Source organism: Leptodactylus fuscus, chromosome 11, assembly GCF_031893055.1.
Source record: "Leptodactylus fuscus isolate aLepFus1 chromosome 11, aLepFus1.hap2, whole genome shotgun sequence".
Taxonomy (NCBI): domain Eukaryota; kingdom Metazoa; phylum Chordata; class Amphibia; order Anura; family Leptodactylidae; genus Leptodactylus; species Leptodactylus fuscus.
In genome coordinates this window covers 51,418,012-51,435,630 of record NC_134275.1, presented here as the reverse complement: position 1 = coordinate 51,435,630, position 17,619 = coordinate 51,418,012, and the positions used below count along the sequence as shown (strand labels likewise).

The 17,619-nt window shown below is 42.7% G+C and overlaps 1 protein-coding gene across 2 annotated transcripts in view; it reads right to left on the bottom strand.

Moving 5' to 3' along the window:
- Positions 1 to 17,619, bottom strand: part of DIAPH2 (diaphanous related formin 2) — an 824,584-nt gene that overhangs the window by 755,205 nt on the left and 51,760 nt on the right. For both annotated transcript variants that reach the window (XM_075260108.1, XM_075260109.1), the window contains 2 exons: positions 12,046 to 12,222; positions 4,835 to 4,939 (listed from right to left, as the gene is read on the bottom strand). In XM_075260108.1, the coding sequence (XP_075116209.1) occupies positions 4,835 to 4,939; positions 12,046 to 12,222 (282 nt within the window). The remainder of the gene's footprint in view (positions 1 to 4,834; positions 4,940 to 12,045; positions 12,223 to 17,619) is intronic.

The window sequence follows — 17,619 nt, the reverse complement described above, 5'->3', positions numbered from 1 at the left end:
GGGTGATACAGTATGGAAGACATGGGGTGATCACTGGGGATCATACAGTATGGAGGACATGGGGGGATACTATAGGACATAGGGTGATAATAGGGTAATACAATATGGACAACATTGCGTGATCATTGGGGATGATACAGTATGGAGGACATGGGGTGATACTATATGTAGGGCAGAGAGTGATGATTAGGGGTGATACAATATGGAGAACATTGGGTGATTGTTGGGGATGATACAGTATGGAGGTCATGGGGTGATGACTGGGGATTAGAGATGAGCGAACACTGTTCAGATCAGCCAATCTGAACAGCACGCTCCCATAGACGCCGGCCGGCATCACAGGTGCTTCCATTCATTTCTATGGGAGCGTGCTGTTCGGATCGGCTGATCTGAACAGTGTTCGCTCATCTCTACTGGGGATCATACAGTACAGAGAACACTCAGTGATCATTGGCGATTATACAGTATGGAGGACATGGGGTGATCATTGGAAATGACAGCATGGAGGACATGGGGTGATGCTACACGACAGAGTGATAATGGGGTAATACAATATGGAGAACATTGGGTAATAATTGGGAGGCCGTGTGAGGATCATACAGTATAGAGAACATTTGGTGATCATTGAGGATGATACTGTATGGAGGACATGGGGTAATCACTATAGGTAGGGCATAGGGTGATTGGGGGGTGCAATACAGAATGAAGGACACGGGAGAGTAATACTATATGTAAGATAAATGGTGATCATTGTAGAGCAATACAATATGGAGGACATGGGGTCATCATGGGGATCATACAGTATGCAGGTCATGGGTTGATCACTGGGGATCATACAGTATAGAGAATATTCAGTGATCATTGGGGATGATGCAGTATGGAGGACGGGGTGATCACTGAGGGTAATTCTATAGGTAGGGCATAGAGTGAGTGGGGGGGCAATACAGTATGAAGGACACGGGGGAGTGATGAGGAGTCATAATATATGTAACATAAAGGGTGATCATTGTAGAGCAATACAGTATGGAGGACATGGGGTCATCATGGGGATCATATAGTATGGAGGACATGGGGTGATCATGTGGGAGGATACAGTATGGAGGACATTGGGGGTTCTTCAAGGTCCCCGATTTACACCACATTAACCAGTCAAATCCGTCCATGGGACTGGGCACTTGGCTCCACCACTTCCTATATGACAAGTAACCCCAATAATGACCTTATGACATGGGGTCCTCCTGGATTCCTTATAACACCCATGTAATTGCTAAGAAAAGCAACTGCTGCGTATTCACTGAATACACATAAAAGCATTACATGGTGGCCAAAGATGTAGCAGAGCTGAATTTGTCAGTGAGCTGTTATCTTCTGAGCATCATCACAACTCATCGCAGTAAGTTAGTCCCTAACCACATATTTTATTCTGTGATATTGTGGTATATGGTTTTATAAATGAGAAACAAGTGCAATGACAAAGTCGTGACCGCTACACCTGGAAGACCTAGAAGGTATCTGCTATCGATATTATTGATACCATGATCCAGCAGAGCTGTACAGCAGGTGCGAGAGGACAAGCCATGCCCATCATGCCTTCAGCACGGCCACACGCCAACCTATTGTATGTGCCAGCCCTACATACACATGACATAGCAGAGCCTGAAGAGCGCACTGGCAAAAAGAAGACACCAGTTATCTCTGCCCATTAACCTGATGTTACATTACTATTCACACTCTGCTTTATCTTCATCCAGCGAGGAGTCTTCATTTCACAGAATTACTAATCTTTTGCCCGTAGGTAACTGAACGAGAGAAGAAAACCCAACACATTGTACCTAACCCCAGGGGTCGGCGCTTTCTGGGCTGCCAGGAACAAACAGGCAAATAAATATAGAAATAAACCAGATAACGGATTAATTGCAAGGCCTTAATAAAACCTTCAACAAACGCTCCGGAGGATGACGCTCGCCGCCGCCACCGCTCTCACAATTTGTTTTTTTTCTTCTTATCAGCTGGAACAGATTTTTGCCTGTGGTCACTGGAAGGGGTTTGTGTAGAAATGAAGGATTCTCTGTTATCCCGGGCTCTCGTGTTACCGGCTTGTCTGCTTACTGGACCAAGATGGAGGCTGAATGTGACACCAGAGACAATGCCGGGGACAGCTGGCACACAATCTGAGGGTTAAGGCTGGTATTTCTTGAGGGATTGATCAGGGGGTTGGGTGGTTGGTTATGTGCTTGATTGTGTAGGTGGTTGTTTAGTTGTCATGTTGTGAGGTTGCTTGTGTTGTGGTTGTGATTGGTTGTGTTGGTGGATGTCCACTTGGCAGGTTGACTATTTGTGTCAGAGGTTAAGTAGTTGTCAAGTTGTGGTTGGTTAGTTGGCTGCTTGACAGGTTGGGTATCTGCTTGGTTTTGCAGGTGTTTGTTTAGTTGTCAGGTTGTGTGGTTGCTTATGTTGTTGGTTGGTTGTGTCGGTGGACATCCACTTGGCAGGTTGTGGTTGAATAGTTGGCTCTTTATTTGTGTCAGAGGTCAAGTAGTCGTCAAGTTGTAGTTGGTTATTTGGCTGCCTGATAGGTTGGGTGGCTGGGTGTGTAGTCGATTCTATAGTTGGTTGTTTAGTTATCACGTTGTATGGTTGGTTTTATTGTTAATTGGTTGTGTTAGGTGTCAAGTTGTATGGTTGGTTAGCCGTCTACCTAATAGGTTGTTGGATGTTTGGTTATGTAGTTTGTCTTGTTGGTGGTTGTTTAGTTGGTAGGTTGTGTCATTAGTTAGTTGACTGTCTAATAAGTTATGTGGTTGGTTATGTAGATGGTTGGTTGTGTCAGGGGGTTGTTCAGTTGGCACATTGTGAGATTGTATGGGTGGTAAATTGCATGGTTGATGAGTTGCATGTTTGACTAAGTAGTTGCTTGGTTGTGTGCTTGAGTTATGTTTGGTTGATAGGTTGTATGTTTGGTTATATAGTTGAGTGGCTGTGTTAGTGGTTGTCCACTTGGCAGGTTGTGGTTGATTAGTTGGCTATTCAATTGGTTGTGTTAGATGTCAGGTTGTGTGGTTGGTTAGTAGTCTGCCTAATAGGTTGTGGGATGTTTGGTTATTCAGTAGGTCATGTTGGTGGTTGTTTAGTTGGTAGGTTGGGTCATTGGTTAGTTGACTAATAGGTTGTGTGGTTGGTTATGTAGAGGACTGGTTGTGTCTGTCGTTGTTCAGTTGTCACATTATGCAATTGTATGGTTGGGTAATTGCATGGATGATGAGTTGCGTGATTGGCTGAGTAGTTGCTTGGTTGTGTGGCTGATTTATCGTTGGTTGATTGGTTGTGTGGTAGTTTGCATAATTAGTTGCTTGTGTGGTTGACCGTATGGTTTATTAGGTTGTGCAGTTGGTTGGCTCATTACGTAGTTGATTGTTTAGTTGGTTCACTGTATGGCTGGTTGTGTGGTTAATATCAGGTTGGTCAATGTGATCGTATAGCTGTTACGTAATGTGGCTGATCTTTGGATGGTTGGTTAAGTGTTTAGCTGGTTGTATAATAGGATTAAGGTTATAATAGTTAATAGGGTGAGGGACTGGTTTGGTTGGCCATAGATGTAATAGGATGACAATATTTCCCACAAGATGAATCCCATTCCATAGGATTAATAGTTTGGTGGGGAGAATTTTTCATGAGCCGATATCTCGTCCCATTATCTGCCCCATGATGAGCCAGACTATGGCAAACATCTAGCAAGACTCGGTTCTAGACTCCAGACATTTATTGGGTTTAGCCATACTAATAACACATAATAAACTTCAATAACCTCATGATATATATTTTGTCTTTCATCTCCTCTATATTTTCAATATATCTGCTTGTTGTAAGTGAAAGGAAACATTGTTTCTTTAGCGACTCTCCCACAATAGTAGAGATCCAAAGGAGAAGGATCAGGCATGTTGGATCTCAGCATGCCTGATCCTTCTATTCTTAAAGGAGTAAAGCCACCGAAGCATGTGACAATAGTCAATCAAAAGCCAATCATCTACATATATTGGGGGGGACGGGGGGGAGGTAATTCCTCAAATGAATGACAGCTACGGAAAATATTGGACCACCATATTGGCCAGAATGATCCGCTATACCCAAAGTATTACACCGCACTAATTACATTCACTGGCAGCAAGCAGAGATCTTGAAAACAGTAAAAAGAAACAAAAGATCAACACAAAAACTTTATTAGAAAGTTGCAGAACTTTTGATGCATAGATGTTTAGCGTGGGTTACACAGAATTACACTTTGCAATAAGGAGCGGGAGCCGCCATGTGCACAAAGTGCGGTATTAAATAGTGAAGGGGTCGCCATCTGCAGATCCTTACACAGGTACCTTCAGCAGTCGCCGCACTTTGTTTGATAAACTGGGAAATTTCTGCAGCGGAGCCCAATGGATAAACTCTGGACTTTGGAGTCTTATTGGTTTCACATTATGAAAGTGTCACAGATGGCGGAGGAGCGGCGAGACGGCGGCTACATTATAATGAGACCATTCATTCACAGGCCAAGGAATTATAGGGGAATTATGGTGGACAAGACTCGGGAGCTCATGAGAGGAAATGGCAACAATGAAACAATAGAATAAAAGCAAAACTGCAATAAACTGATACATCAATGCAGGTACATTAGTCGTGTGCAGTATGGTGTACATTTCCTTAAGGAGGACATATTTAGGCACAATCTACATGATTGGAGACATGAGGCGTCTTCTATCTCACACCTCAATGTTAGCACAGAGAGCAATATGTAAAGTCATTACCAGACTCTGTCCACCAAGACTAATTTAAGGAGACAACCTACCGATTTGGCAGTAGCAGATATGTACTGGACCACCATCTCGTGCTTCCGTGCCAGATCTTTCTGCCGCAGCGGCGCCTTTTTTTCCTCATTCAGATTCATATCTTCCTATAAATAAAAGATCACATGAAAGACATCAGTATATACCAGGCACATCATGTATTTAGGTCTTCAGTTCTGACTCTATAGGGACCACATACTCATCGCCCTGATACATCTGCTCCGTCCCAGGGTGTACAGTATAGCTTAATCTTTGCCTTGAAGAAGACGCTAATATATACAACATCCTGCACCGATAGGCCCCAGCAGATGCATAGCCCACCAGCGGAGCTCCCATTACTGCAGCCTTCAGAGCCAACACAGACAAAGCTTATAGGGGAGAACTGGAAGGATGTATGTCCCAAGAAGTAAAAAACCTTGAGGTTTACTTTGGATCTGGGATAAAGGGGGATCAGAACTTTGTATCCATATCCAACATGGGCTCTATAGGGTACTAGGATGATGACAGTATTGTGTGAATGATATAATATTGTATATCTATGACATTGTATATCACATACATGACTAAAGAAGCAGAAGACTCCTTTTCTCTGCCCCCATACAGTACATAAGGGCACACACAGTCTATAGAGTCAGCAGTAGGGATGTTACAGTGTATCAGCGGAGCTCTGGGGTGTGTTGTGCACATGGTAACCGCTCAGTTATCGCTCATTTCCCACAATGCCTTGCGAGTATGGCTCTAATAATAAATATTAATATAAGCACGGGGTCGGCCATCTCCCACATGAGCCTGTTAGTGGAACATAGTGAGATCTGGAGAACTCTACAGAGATAAATTCCCTCTCCCGGCTGCATCTTGGTGAGACTCTTGTCACATCTGTTAGAAGAAACACGCCGGCATGCTCACTGGGTCGAGAATGTGTCACCGTCGTAGCATATTGTGCGGAATTTCACGTAAGCCGATCATGACGCACGGTGATGTGACATGACGCTCAGTGGGACAGCAGGAGACGTGACTGTCGAGTTTACATGAAATCCACACGTCTTCTGATCGTCCCTGCGTGCGTCCACTGTTTGCCTGCGGCACTTGCTTGTCAGGCTACATCTGGAGGGAAATTGCTGAACGAATCAACTTTATGTAAAGTTTTCAATCAAGACGAAAAAAATAAAATAAATAGGTGCATTGATGTGATAATCCATCTGTGGGCTCCTGGGGCCAAAACTAGGGTTTAGCTAAGGACTGCCTCCGATCCAATTTGGTCCCAGTGGTCTCCGACCTGTAATTTCTTATTTGCAATTACAACTCTTAGCAGGACTTGAGAAGCCATGCTGTGAATTGTAGTATTACAACATTTGGAGATTGCTGTAGCAGGATGATGGAGCCATGGTGGTGTGACTATGATCAGCTGCAAACCGTTGGACTATGGACTGGTGGGAACCTTGGCCAACAATATGGCCAAGGAAAGGATTCAAGAGATGGGTTATCTTATGGACTCAATTATTTAACTTGAGAAAAGTTAAAGGGGGTTGTCCAACCATCCCAACTATAACACAATGAGTAGTGGACTCGCTCATCAAAGTGGTTTGGCTACTTTTAAGTTCACCCTTTAAATCTGAACTTTGATACAGGTTGCTCCACCTTGATGTTGGTGACAACTGACCAAGCAAATCATGGACTATGGTGCACCAAGATCAGGCAAAAGCAAAGTAGGAATACAGTCTAGGGTCAGGGCTGGCAGCACAGGTGAGGTGGTCAATAACAGGCTGGTCAGCAATAATCAGAAAGATGTAGACAGGGAACAAAGTCAGGATCATAAGCTAGGGTCACACAAAGTAAATCAATAGCACACAGATACACAACTGCAGGATTCTAGAGAACTAGGACCCTTTGCTCAGTCAGGGCGTGGCAGATGAAGCAGACTCTATACTTGCAAATTGACAGAGATAGGCTGGGGAAGCATTACTGGCAAGCACAATGCCCTTTTGCAGAACAGGAAAGAAGTACACAAGCTCGCCAAGGGCAGACCAAGCAGCAGAATCAGGAGGGGCACATGCATAGTACTGGGGAGGAACAGAGACTGGGCAGAGTGTACAAAAGTGAACTTGGTGGCCAAGTTTGCTGGGAGATGCAGTGCACTAGTGGATGCCGACTTACAGCGCTACACCATTAACCACAGGATAAGCGTCATGTCCCTCAAGTGTATGGAAGAACTGCCCAAGAACAGCGTTCATCCTTCATTAGCCACATAGACAATGAGTGAATGCATGAATGCATTCAAAAAGGAGAAAGGGGCCGCTCTTGTAATCAGTGAGGGTCCCATTGGTAGAAACCCACCAGAGACCCACTGGCACTGTGGATATGTAATGGTAAAGAAGATGTCCAAAAGTACTGCCAGAGTTAAGCAGAGCCCAAGGAATGGTCTAAAGTGAGAAATAGCCACCTCAATGATGGAAAGGTCCACCAACAGTAACCATCAGTCTACACCAGAAGAACTTCAGTAGCCAAGATGGCAATGGTTGGCAAGACCTGGAGAAATCTTAAGACATGGAGACTGAAGCAAAGGGAAAAAAAAAAGTCACCGAAAATTTCCAGACCAGAAATGACTGGTCACAGCCACATCTATCCTGCCTAGTAGTCGTATGGTGCATTCGCCTCGTAGGCATCTACAACTAGGTTTCAACCTTCTTATTTTTGTTTTTTGTTACACATCCCACATAACAGTTTGTACGATGTTTCCCAGAATATATTGCAGGGCTCAGTAACACTAGCTCATGAATAATAGGCATTGCTGGAGCTCGGAGTAAACAGGCGGAATGGAAAAATGCCAATTATGTTATTGTTTGTGCACGCCTGTTTAAGAGCGAGGAAAATGTTTTATAATTTGTTTTAATTGTATCTAATATCTTCCATCTATTTACACTTATCGCTGCATTAGGAGATATATTTAGCCGCGCTTTTGTTCTTTGTTAATAGGATCTGACTCCATCTATTCAGACTAAGTGTAGGGCTGTGAAAAAAACAAAAGATCACACTTTTAGGATCATAAAATCGCTTAGGAAATTATAGCCCCAAACTAATCACATAATGACCTCCTCTAATGTGTAATGTATTAAACCTCATTGTGTTGTGTGACAGGATGGAAGCCGTGCTACCGTCCACCAGATGCCAGATCTACATGTACAAGGGAGAGATGGAACAATATGGAGGCAAAGTGCAGAGAGTGGTGATGGCCAGGCGACACTTGCATGAAGATGGTGGATCTAATGCTACAGTAGAACCTTCTAATGAACGTAAGAATCTCAATGGAGGAGAAGACATACAAAGACAAGGAGGAGATGAGGGAGAAAGAAGACTGGGGAAAGTAAAAATATACAAAGAGTAAGGAGAGGGCCAAGGCATTGCTTATGAAACTCTTATAGCTGTTCTTCCTGGGTGAAGAAAATAATGGCCAGAAGACAAGAAGAACAATTGGAAGATGGTGAGAGACAAAGAGAGGAAGAGGAGGAGGAAGAGGAAGAGGAGGAGGAAGAGGAAGAAGGAGGAGGAGGAATAGGAAGAAGAGGAAGAAGGAGGAAGAGGAGGAAGAATATAAAAAAAATAAGGGATGTATGAAAGGAGAAGATGTGAAAAAGTAAAAAACAAGAGAAGATGTACAGGAGAATGGAGAACAATGGGCCGGGGCTGAGATAATGAAAAGGTGAAAAGAAGAAAGGGAAAGGAAAAATGGAGAAAAGTCCTGAAAAGAAAAGGAAAAATAAGGAATAGCAGGAACAAGAAGAAAGGAGGGAAAAATGAGGACGACGGATGAGAAGGGAGAGGAAGCTGGTGAATCTAGAAGAGGTAAGACCAGGGGAAGGAAGATTGTGAGGTAGATGATGGAAGAGGAAGGAAGAAGAGGGGGAAAAAAGGAAGGGAGGAAAGAAGAGAATACATTAAAAAAAAAAAAAAAATAAGGAACACATTAGGAAAAGGGGGACAGAGTGAGCAGGCCAAAAGGAAGAATAATGGAAGTAGGGAGGAAGGAAAAGAGATGGGAGAAAGTGGGGAAGGAAGTAATGAAAGGATGGACAAAAAAAAAAAAAGAAGGAAGGAAGCGAGGGAGGAAGGAAGGGAGGAAGGAAGGAAGAAAGGAAGGGAGGGAGGAAGGAAGGGAGGGAGGAAGGGAGGGAGGGAGGGAGGGAGGGAGGGAGGGAGGGAGGGAGGGAGGAAGGAAGGAAGGACAGGAGTAGTGCAGATGGAAGGAAGGACAGGACTAGTGCAGATGGAAGGAAGGATGGATAGGGAAGCAAAGGAAGAGAAGGTGGAAAAGAGGGAGAAAGGGAGGAAGAACAGAAGAGTAGGGGAAGAATGGAAGAAAGAGGGAAAAATTAAGCAATGAGAAAGAGGAAAGAAGTAAGGAAACAAAAAGAAGAAAGAAGAAAATGAGTGGAAGAAAAACGAAAAAAAAATGAAAGCAAGGATTAAAAGAAAAAAGAAGGAAAAAAAGAAGGAAGAGGAAGAAAATGTAAGAAAAGGGAAAGGAGGAAGAGTGGACAAAAGAAGAAAGAGAAATGGAAGAAGGAAGAAAGGTACAAAGAAGAAAAGGAAGCAGAGACAGTGAAATAATGAAATAGAACAGAGACTCTGAGAAATGAGGAGATATTAGAAACGGAATCAAAGGAGAAGACTAAGACTGAAGATGAAGAAAGTGGAAGAAATAATGAAGCCAATTATAAGCAAATAATGGAGTTATAATAATGAGTGGGAATTCTCCTGTATCTGCACTCAGGGCTCTGAATGGGAATCTGATGTAAATGATCGTGGATACAAGGAATATCAATTACTCGCTTTTTAATAACTTCATGATTTATTGTGGAACGTGCGGCGATAATGGAATTTATGATGATGGTTTAGCAGCCATTTACATACAGAAAAGTTTCACTATAATTAGTTGTTTTATTATAAGTGACTCTTTTGTAATAACAGGGACATGAACGCCATTGTATAGTAGAGATGAGCCCGAGTGTCACCAGCGGCCGCTCACAAGGGTGACACACACAATCTTTGTTACCAGGACTCTCTCACTAGAATACTGCTATTTATCTACCAAAATAAATTGGAATTAATCGTTTGCATCGGTTAACAAAAAAAAATTAAGAATAATTTAAAGAATATTTAAAGGTGACTGCCAGTGTCCATCTGCGGCCAGTCCGCGTGGAAACAGTTTATTCAGCAAGACACAGTCGGACATGCAGGACTTTGTGTCTGGCCGAAAAAAATGGTTTCCCCATGGAGAGGCCGAAGGCAGACAACAGTGGTCATCTTAAAAAACCCATTCAAATGAATGGGTTTTAAAGCTGACCATCATGTAGCCATCTCCTGTCCAGTTTCTCAGGGCTGAGAATGGAAACCTGGTGGAATGGCACAGGGCGGACCCCGGGCACAAGTGTGAATGCCCCCTAACTGGCCGATACTCCCATTCTGGTGCACAGGTGTGTATCTGACCTCTTAGGAGCACAGAGCAAGCAATAGGAGCGGTGTTGTGGATTTTTGCCAACTAGCAGCTTTCACCACCTGGGTGCGGCTAGAACAGCTGATCTGTGTAGGGTCTGGGTGTCAGACCTCAATAGATCATATACTGATGACTAGAGATGAGCGAGTAGTATTCGATCGAGATGGTATTCGAATGAATACTACGGTATTCAAAAGACTCGTACTCGTTCGAATACTATCGCTATTTGCAGAAAAGATTTGATTCAGAACCAGCGTTGATTTGCCGAGTGTTAAACGCTTTTTTAATTGTTCTGCCTATTTCTCAAAGGTTGTAATATCACTATTCTTTTCAGACATATGAAGTGGCTGTAAGGAATAGATTTTTTTACGGACTGGGCATGAAAGCTGTTATAATGTAACAGTGAGTTCGTCGCTGTCGGTTTTCGATACATTTCGGTAGAAATACCAGCTTCTGTTTTTCTAACCATAACGTCCAAAAATTCAAGAACGCATTCATCAATTCGAGCCGTAAATTTCATGTTCATATAATTAGCATTCAAGTACCGTATATACTCGAGTATAAGCCGACCTGAATATAAGCGAGGCTCGAAATTTTACCACAAAAAACTGGGAAAACTTATTGACTCGAATATAAGCCGAGGGGGGAAATTCAGCAACTACTGGAAAATTTCAAAAATTAAAATGGTCAGAGTTTTTGGGTGCAGTAGTTGCTGGGAAAGGGGAGAGATGTTCTCCCGACTAGCAAGAACGAGCCTGGTGCAGAACCAGCGTTGGATTTACCAAATGCTATACAGTGTATAGCATTCGGCCAATTAATGCTGGTTCTGCAGGACAAGCAAGGGCCAGTTCACATTAGCGCTTGCCCCCTGTCCGAAAGGAGTCGTCCCCCCCACTCCCCCCTGAACGGAATATCAGCACAACTGCAAGCGCTGTGCAGTTAAAGCGCACGAACCCCATAGACTATAATGGGGTCTGTGAGCTTTAACTGCACTTTGCTCCTCCTAAACACTCTCCTCCTGCTACTCGTGGACTTCGTGACTCTCCTTTAGTGGAATAGTGGTTTCCCCTGAAATGAACATTTTTTCCCATAGACTATAATAGGATTCAATATTCAATCGAGTAGTCGAATATTGAGGCTCTACTCAAAACGAATCTCGAATATTTCACTACTCACTCAACTCTACTGATGACGTATTCTGTGATCATAGTGATGGTCTATCCAATCAGTTTGGGGATGGAAAACCCCTTTAGTAAATCTGTGGCATGGACACTCTGCTTTTAAGGTTTTTATTTAGTAGAGTCATATAAAGAACAAATACACTGAATAGATCAGAAAATTAGCTTGTTTTTGTTTTTGTTTTTTTGGAATATTCATATTTACGTTTTTTGGTTTTTTTACAACTTGTTTTTCAGCTTTGCAGTGCAGACTTTGACAGAATCTGCAGGGTCATATTATATTATTATTATTATTATTATTATTATTAGCCATTCTATTATATTGTTGGGAGCTTTCAAAAGGCAGTAGGGCCTCCTGATACAAAGTCCATGTAAGCAACTTCCCATAGCTAAATGTTGTTTAGAGGAGCATTGTATCCCAGAAGACCCAACCCTCCTAACAGAACAATTTTTAAAAATGTTTTTGAAAACTTTAAAAAAAATAAAATAAATTATAATCCAATATAAACTCCAGCATTCCCATAAAAACATCTTGGAAACTCACCATCATCTTCTCAAAAAGATCCATGATTTCTTTCTCAGACAGATTCAAGGAGCGCTCATCAAAAAGTTGTTGCGGAGCTGGGAATTCTGCTATGGTTGCCTGCGAGTCTGTGGGATGCTGAATGAGCGGCTTTTCTTTTTTTACCCCTGATTTCCTGAAACTTGTGAGTCGGTCCCGCTAAAGGCAAAATGAATAATATTAATACATTTATTGCGGTGTTTGTCACTGCACAAAGACTGTGAATACTCAAATCTTTTCTAAAATCGGAGACAAAGAAAAACGTTAGAAATATTATATTACCCTAATTGCTTCTGTATTTCATTAGAACATATAAAAATTAATAAAATCTACTATAATACTGCTCCTATGTACAAGAATATAACTACTATAATACTGCTCCTATGTACAAGAATATAACTACTATAATACTGCTCCTATGTACAAGAATATAACTACTATAATACTGCTCCTATGTACAAGAATATAACTACTATAATACTGCTCCTATGTACAAGAATATAACTACTATAATACTGCTCCTATGTACAAGAATACAACTACTATAATACTGCTCCTATGTACAAGAATACAACTACTATAATACTGCTCCTATGTACAAGAATATAACTACTATAATACTGCTCCTATGTACAAGAATATAACTACTATAATACTGCTCCTATGTACAAGAATACAACTACTATAATACTGCTCCTATGTACAAGAATATAACTACTATAATACTGCTCCTATGTACAAGAATATAACTACTATAATACTGCTCCTATGTACAAGAATATAACTACTATAATACTGCTCCTATGTACAAGAATATAACTACTATAATACTGCTCCTATGTACAAGAATATAACTACTATAATACTGCTCCTATGTACAAGAATATAACTACTATAATACTGCTCCTATGTACAAGAATACAACTACTATAATACTGCTCCTATGTACAAGAATACAACTACTATAATACTGCTCCTATGTACAAGAATACAACTACTATAATACTGCTCCTATGTACAAGAATACAACTACTATAATACTGCTCCTATTTACAAGAATACAACTACTATAATTCTGCTCCTATGTACAAGAATATAACTACTATAATACTGCTCCTATGTACAAGAATATAACTACTATAATACTGCTCCTATGTACAAGAATATAACTACTATAATACTGCTCCTATGTACAAGAATATAACTACTATAATACTGCTCCTATGTACAAGAATACAACTACTATAATACTGCTCCTATGTACAAGAATACAACTACTATAATACTGCTCCTATGTACAAGAATACAACTACTATAATACTGCTCCTATGTACAAGAATACAACTACTATAATACTGCTCCTATGTACAAGAATACAACTACTATAATACTGCTCCTATGTACAAGAATACAACTACTATAATACTGCTCCTATTTACAAGAATACAACTACTATAATTCTGCTCCTATGTACAAGAATATAACTACTATAATACTGCTCCTATGTACAAGAATATAACTACTATAATACTGCTCCTATGTACAAGAATATAACTACTATAATACTACCTCCTATATACAAGAATATAACTACTATAATACTACCTCCTATGTACAAGAATATAACTACTATAATACTACCTCCTATGTACAAGAATATAACTACTATAATACTGCTCCTATGTACAAGAATATAACTACTATAATACTACCTCCTATATACAAGAATATAACTACTATAATACTACCTCCTATATACAAGAATATAACTACTATAATACTACCTACCATGTACAAGAATATAACTACTATAATACTGCCCCCTGTGTAGAAAAATATAATCGCTATTATTCTGCACCTATTGATGAGAATACAAGATGTGTAGGAGAAATGTTAGGCTGAATACAGAGAAGACAGAACAGCCGGTGATTACAACAAGTGTAGAATGTTAAGCAGAGGAAATGGAGGACGCAGTGATATAAAATAACATGTAATTTTGCTCTGAGTTGCTCGGGTTCAGCTCGTTGTAAATATCCCTGAAATCGAATGCGGCTATAAACAGCTACAGTGTCCCATTAGAAGTAATGGGAAAAGAATAGGCTCATTAGTGTGTGGAGGAGCCGCACATCATGACATGCTAATGATGAGATAATTAACATGTCAGAGTACAGCGAGCGATCCACAAGTGTGTGTGCAGCAGTGATGGCGGCGGGTGAGACGAGCGTCCTTGATCTCTTGACTTTTACTTGGTTCAACATTTATTCCATTTGCGTTGTCACTCACGGCTGTTAAAGTTCTGGATAAATCATGGATGGGGAATCATTTCCTTCTCTTATAGGCGACAGCAAGAGTTATCTTTTATATATATATATATATACACACTGTATATTTTAGCACTTTGAAAAAAAAAATTCAAAAAACATTACACAACCTAATTGTAACAAACATGCTGTCCCTATAATGAGGTTCATTAAAGAAGGCTGAATGAAGAGTTCCAATTATATGGGAAATTTGGGTGGTTTTTACATGATTGCAGTGTTAACTCTTTCACCGCTAAGTGCTTGAGTCAACTTAACACTGACTGTACCTGCAGAATAGTGAGTGCAGCTCAGGAGGATAATGAAGGATGTAACTCAGGATCAGTACAGGATAAGTAATGTAATGTATGTACACAGTGACTGTACCAGCAGAATAGTGAGCACAGCTCTGGAGTATAATACAGGATGTAACTCAGGATCAGTACAGGATAAGTACCATTTATACTCGCGTCAATACGGTAATTGAAAATGTCACATGACCGGTCCGCAGTGAAAGACATCTGCGAGAGGGCGCTGGAGCAGCGCTGCTGCCGATAGGTGAGTGGTGAGGCAGCGCTGCCTCCAGGACCACCCCAAGATGTTTCCAGAGCATCTTCTCTGCCTTGGAAACATCTCAAGGCGGCCCTGGAGACAGCGCTGCCTCACCGACCACCTATTGGCAGCAGCGCCGTTCCAGCGCCCTCTCACAGATGTCTTTTATTGTGGACCAGTTAAATTACCACTCGAGTCAATAATTGTAATTGACTCAACTGTATTGACTCAGCTGCAGCGGGCCTCTGCTCCAGTCCCGGCCCCCTCCCGCAGCTACATCATACACCGGATGACGTGGCCACGTTAGCTGAGGCCCGCACCCGGCGTGTCGATGACATCTTACTGCATCTCAGCACAGGTGGCGTCATCACCCCCCACGCTGAGACACAGGAGCAGCCACATAGACAAGTAGCCGCGGGAGAAGATGAGCAGTGGCGGCAGCGGGAGCAGCAGCGTGAGGTCGGCAAGTATGAGAACTTAGTGTTTGTTTGTTTTATAAGAGGCCGCTACCTGCTGAAGTATTCCCAGCAGGTATAGGCCTATTTACCAACCTCCCCAGGCCTTCTCACAGCTGACACCTTATACTATAGGCCACGAAGGCCAGCAGTGAATAGGCCCGGGCCAGGCCGCGATCCCACTGCCATTATTATTATACTCGGTGGTCTTTTCAGACCTCAGAGTATAATAATCGGAGCCCCAGGGGAGGTGAGAGAACATAATTAACAGTTTTACTCACCTCTCCGGGACCCGATGTTACTCCTAGCCGGCTTTAGGCCTATATGGTAATCTCCCAGATGTCACGTGATCTGGTATATTACCATATAGGCTCAAAGCCTGTGGTAGTAGTAATAGCCTGTTACTCCTAGCACAGGCTTTGGGCCTGTATGGCAACAGGCTGCTACTGCTACCATAAGGCTTTGGGCCTATATGATAATGCCCCAGACATCTGGGGCATTATTATACAGGCCCAAAGCCTTATGGTAGCAGTAGCAGCCTGTTGCCATACAGGCCCAAAGCCTGTGCTAGCATTAACAGGCTATTACTACTACCACAGGATTTGGGCCTACAGGTAGTCTTCGACTTACAACGTTGATCCATTCTTATGCGGCGGCGTAAACCGAATTTCGACGCAAGTCGGAAACATAGCATATGACGCTGCGTAGGAATGGATCAACGTGATTTAGTATGCAGCGGCTCAGAAGTGAGGAAGACTGTACCATATACAGTACAGTAGAGTCTTGCTTGGTTCCAAGCCACTGCACACTAAATCACGTACTGTACAGGGAGAGCTGGCAGCTTGCGGTTACGCGGGAGCTTACTTTTTCTCATAGGAATGCATTGGCCAGCGTTGATTGGCCAAATGCTGTACACTGGCCAGGAGTCTAATATCAGACCACAATGGAGACTGCTGTGGTCCGAACTTAGACTCCGCCTCCTCACAGATGAGCCTCTGGCAGAACCAGCGTTGATTGGCCGAATGCTGTACACTGGCCAATCAACGCTGGTCAATTCATTCCTATGAGAAAAACTCAGCTCCCTCGTAACAGCAAGCTGCCAGCTCTCCCGACTAGCAAGGACGAGCCTGCTGCAGAAATAGCGTTGATTTGCCGCAGGGCTAGGAGAGGTGAGGAAACATAAAAAACACTTACTTATCTCTCCTGTGCTCCAGCAGGCTTCAGACCAATTTGTTGATGTCACGTGGCCGAGGCCAGCGTCCTTATGCGTAGTGATGCCGGCCTGTGTCAGGTGACATTGAAGAGAGGAGTGCGCCAGAGCCCAGGAAGAGGTAAGTAACAGTTTTTTTTACGTTTGTATCCTCCCCTGGGTCTCCAAATATTATACTCTGGAATCTAAAAAGACCCCAGAGTATAACAATTGTTCATGGGTGATCCACAATGGGGCATAATACAGTGCAGGGGCCACTATGGTGCATAATACTGTGTGCAGGGGCCACTATGGGGCATAATACTGTGTACAGGGGCCACTATGGGGCATAATACTGTGTACAGGGGCCACTATGGGGCATAATACTGTGTACAGGGGCCACTATGGGGCATAATACTGTGTACAGGGGCCACTATGGGGCATAATACTGTGTACTGGGGCCAGCATGGGGCATAATACTGTGTGCAGGGGCCACTATGGGGCATAAGACTGTGTGCAGGGGCCACTATAGGGCATAACACTGTGCACTGGGACCACTATGGGGCATAATACTGTGTGCAGGGGCCATTATGGGACATAATACTGTGTACAGGGGCCACTATGGGGCATAATACTGTGTACAGGGGCCACTATGGGGCATAATACTGTGTACTGGGGCCAGCATGGGGCATAATACTGTGTGCAGGGGCCACTATGGGGCATAAGACTGTGTGCAGGGGCCACTATGGGGCATAACACTGTGTACTGGGACCACTATGGGGCATAATACTGTGTGCAGGGGCCACTATGGGACATAATACTGTGGGGCATAGTACTGTGTGCAGGAATGTGGGGAGAGGGACGATCAGGGTCTTGAGGGGTGCCCCATGTCAAACATTCGCCATTTCTAGTTACGCCACTGGATTGAGGGGTTGCCCTGCAATTCTTTACTTATGTTAGTGATCAACAATCTTTGGTTTTGCAACGTCACCACCAAAGTTGTCGCGGCCCTAGCTGTAAGGTGATCCTTGTGCTTTATCAGTGCACTCACTGGTGTGTATTA